Source organism: Colobus angolensis, unplaced genomic scaffold (assembly GCF_000951035.1).
Source record: "Colobus angolensis palliatus isolate OR3802 unplaced genomic scaffold, Cang.pa_1.0 Scaffold253, whole genome shotgun sequence".
In the NCBI taxonomy this organism is placed as follows: domain Eukaryota; kingdom Metazoa; phylum Chordata; class Mammalia; order Primates; family Cercopithecidae; genus Colobus; species Colobus angolensis.
In genome coordinates, this window is record NW_012115744.1 from 548,935 (window position 1) to 552,239 (window position 3,305).

Consider the following 3,305-nt stretch of genomic DNA (forward strand, 5'->3'; position numbering starts at 1 on the left):
TCACACCACTGCACTCCAGCCTGGGCGACAGAGTGAGACTCCATCTCAATCAATTAAAATAAAATAAATAATAAATTTAAATTAAAATAAAAGCCAAGCACAGTGGCTCACACCTGTAATCCTAACACTGTGGAAGGCCAAGGTAGCACTATGGAAGACCAAGGTGGATCACTTGAGCTCAGGAGTTTGAGACCAGCCTGGGCAACACAGGGAGGCCCCACCTCTACAAAAAATAAAAAATTGGCTGGCATGGTGATGTACACCTGGGGTCCCAGCTACTCAGGAGGCTGAGGTGGGAGGATCACTTGAGCCTGGGAAGTCAAGGCTGCAGTGAGCTGTGATCATGCTACTGCACTCCAGCCTGGGTGTCAGAGCAAGACCCTGTCTCCAAAAACAATTAATAATAATAATAATAATAATAAAATGGAACCAGAAATATCAGAATGCTTCACACGTATAAGAGAAGTATTAATATTATTTAGTGAAGCATCTGTTTTAGGCAGGCATGTCTATGTGTGCTTGTGCATGTCACCTCTAGGTGTAAAACATTTCTTGCTGAAAGGCATGCTTAAAAGTCCAACAGCAGTGCAGTGAAGATCCACAGTGTACAGGGCCACAGAAACATTGTTTGAGACATACATCGCTGACAAAAAAAAGATGTTCACAGCACATTAAATGAACAACAGAAGCTTCAAAGCCTAGAAGTGCCACATGGTCATGGTCCTGGCTTCTGACGTCTGCCCATGGCTTGTGTGCACTTCCTGAGCTTCCGTGGTAAGCATGCACTGTTACTGTTGTCGTCATGATAATCATGACAGCCTGGTAGGAACAGGCCTGGGCACTCACCCACATAGCTGAGGATGACAGGCAGGAAGACCAAGCCATGCAGCAGACCCAGCAGAGTAATCAGGAGGTTGAGGCGGAAGAAGAAGATCTGAATGAGCTGGGCCTTGGCGAGGCCCAGGACCAAGATGCCAGGGAGGTTGGTCATGGCCACACCTGCAAACACCTGGGGGGTCACAACCAGGTGTCAGGCAGGGCACAGGGCATCAAGCAGGGCACAGGGTGTAGAGTGGGGCACAGGCTGGCCCACTCCTCCCCACTCACCGCACTTCCCATAGAGATGGTGGCCTCTTTGGCCCTTTCCAGCCGGGTGGGCTTGGTGCTGATGGCAAAGGAGCGGGTAATGTGGGACACGAACTCCACAGACATGCCCACCGCCTATGGGCAGAGAGGGGGCATAAGCCAAGAAAGGCAGAGGTGGGGAAGGAACTGGGAATGGGGAGATGAGGCCTCCACCAGGACCAGCGCGGGGCAGGCATTAGATTCTAGACAGAGTATTTGGCCAGGTGCAGTGGCTCATGCCTATAATCCCAACACTGGGAGGCTGAGGTGAGAAGATCACTTGAGCCCAGGAGTTTGGGACCATCCTGGGCAACAAAGTGAAACCCTGTCTCTACAACAAAAATTAAAATATTAGCTGGACGCAGTGGCACATGCCTATAGTCCCAGCTACCTGGGAGGCTGAGGTCAGAGGATCGCTTGAGCCCGAGTTCGAGGCTACAGTGAGCTGTGGTCATGTCACTGCACAAGCCTGAGCAACAGAGCAAGACCTTGCCTCTAAAAAGAAAGAAAGAAAGAGAAAGGAACTGGGAGTATTCTATGAGGCTGGATCCCCAACCACCCCTCCAGGGCCCCCTGGTGCCTGTGTCTGCTGGGTTACCGAGACCAGGTTGATGAGGGACACAGCATTGTAACTGATGCCCCACAGGGCCATGAAGCCGACGGTGTCCACGAGGATCATGATAATAGAGAGCAGGTTGAGGAGGCCGGAGCGCAGGTCCAGGCCCAGCAGGAGGCAGCAGACAGCGAAGGTGGGCACCAGGCAGAGGCTGAGCATGAAGAGCCCCTCAGGGAGAATGGTCAGGTACTGCTCATAAAACACATTGGTGACCCTGCCAGAGTACAGAGCATGGTCACAAGCTCAGGCCTCTGGGGCCCTCAAGGTGGGTGGGACACCCCACTTCAGAAGGAGAATGCTGAGGATCAGGCAGGCTTATATTGGGGTACAACCCAGCATAAGAAATAGGCCCAAGTCTGCAGCCAAAGCCTCCTGACCTAAAACTAAAACTGGTGCTCATCTCATGCAACTCCTTGCAAGCCCTCCGCCCTAACCTCCAATCTCCAGCAACCATCCCCCACCTCCCTCCAGCCCAGCCACTCAGGTCCTCACGTGTAGGGGAAGACCTCAAAAGCTGGGTCTGTCCCAGGCACCTTCCGCAGGTCAGCAGTGATGTTGGCTGCCAGCTCCCGAGCTGCCCGCAGAGCTTCTGTGTAATCCTGTGAGTTTTTCAGGGGCTTGTGATAGGCCATGAACCTGGAGGCTGGACAGCCATGGCACACAGAAGATGGAAGGGCAAAGGTCAGAGCCCTTTCCAGGACACCTTCAGAACACCCCAGACACAGTGGCACAGGCATGTGATCAAGCTGGGTTCAGGTCTCTGCCACCACCATTTGAAATTCTTAGTAAATTTTGTGCAAGAGGTCCATATTTTTGTTTTGCACCAGCCCTGCAAACTCCATAGCTGGCCCCACTGCTGTGGGAGACCCAGGCCTGACCTTTGATGAATGAAGCCTATAGAGATCTCTCTAGTGAACCCAGATTCTTCTCTATATGGTTTCAAGATATGCATTGGATTTTTAAAATTAACTTAATTGGTTTTTAATTTGCATATTCCTATAGGAAAGGACTAGAAAGGAAGACAGAAAAATGAGAACAGTTGAATTATTAGAACTGTGGCTTAGGGCTCCTGCCAGATCAAGGTTATTTCTTAATGACGTTTTAAGAAATTAAGGTTATTGGCCAGGCACGGTGGCTCACGCCTGTAATCCCAGCACTTTGGGAGGCTAAGGCAGGCCAATCACCTGAGATCAGGAGTTCGAGACCAGCCTGCCCAACATGGTGAAACCCTGTCTCTACTAAAAATGCAAGAATTAGCCAGCTGTGGTGGCACACCCCTGTAATCCCAGCTACTTGGGGAGCTGAGGGGGGAGAACTGCTTGAACCCAGGAGGTAGAGGCTGCAGTGAGCCGAGATTGTGCTACTGCACTCCAGCCTGGGCAACAGAGTAAGACCTCATCTCAAAAAAAAAAAAAGAAAGCCAGGCGCGGTGGCTCACGCCTGTAATCCCAGCACTTTGGGAGGCCAAGACGGGCAGATCATGAGGTCAGGAGATCGAGACCATCCTGGCTAACACGGTGAAACCCTGTCTCGACTAAAAATACAAAAAAATGAGCCGGGCATG

The 3,305-nt window shown here is 51.3% G+C and overlaps 1 protein-coding gene across 2 annotated transcripts in view; it reads right to left on the reverse strand.

Moving 5' to 3' along the window:
* The window catches only part of NPC1L1 (NPC1-like 1), a 27,398-nt gene that overhangs the window by 2,378 nt on the left and 21,715 nt on the right, over nt 1-3,305 (reverse strand). For both annotated transcript variants that reach the window (XM_011946769.1, XM_011946770.1), the window contains 4 exons: nt 2,234-2,384; nt 1,724-1,955; nt 1,108-1,221; nt 847-1,009 (listed from right to left, as the gene is read on the reverse strand). In XM_011946769.1, the coding sequence (XP_011802159.1) occupies nt 847-1,009; nt 1,108-1,221; nt 1,724-1,955; nt 2,234-2,384 (660 nt within the window). The remainder of the gene's footprint in view (nt 1-846; nt 1,010-1,107; nt 1,222-1,723; nt 1,956-2,233; nt 2,385-3,305) is intronic.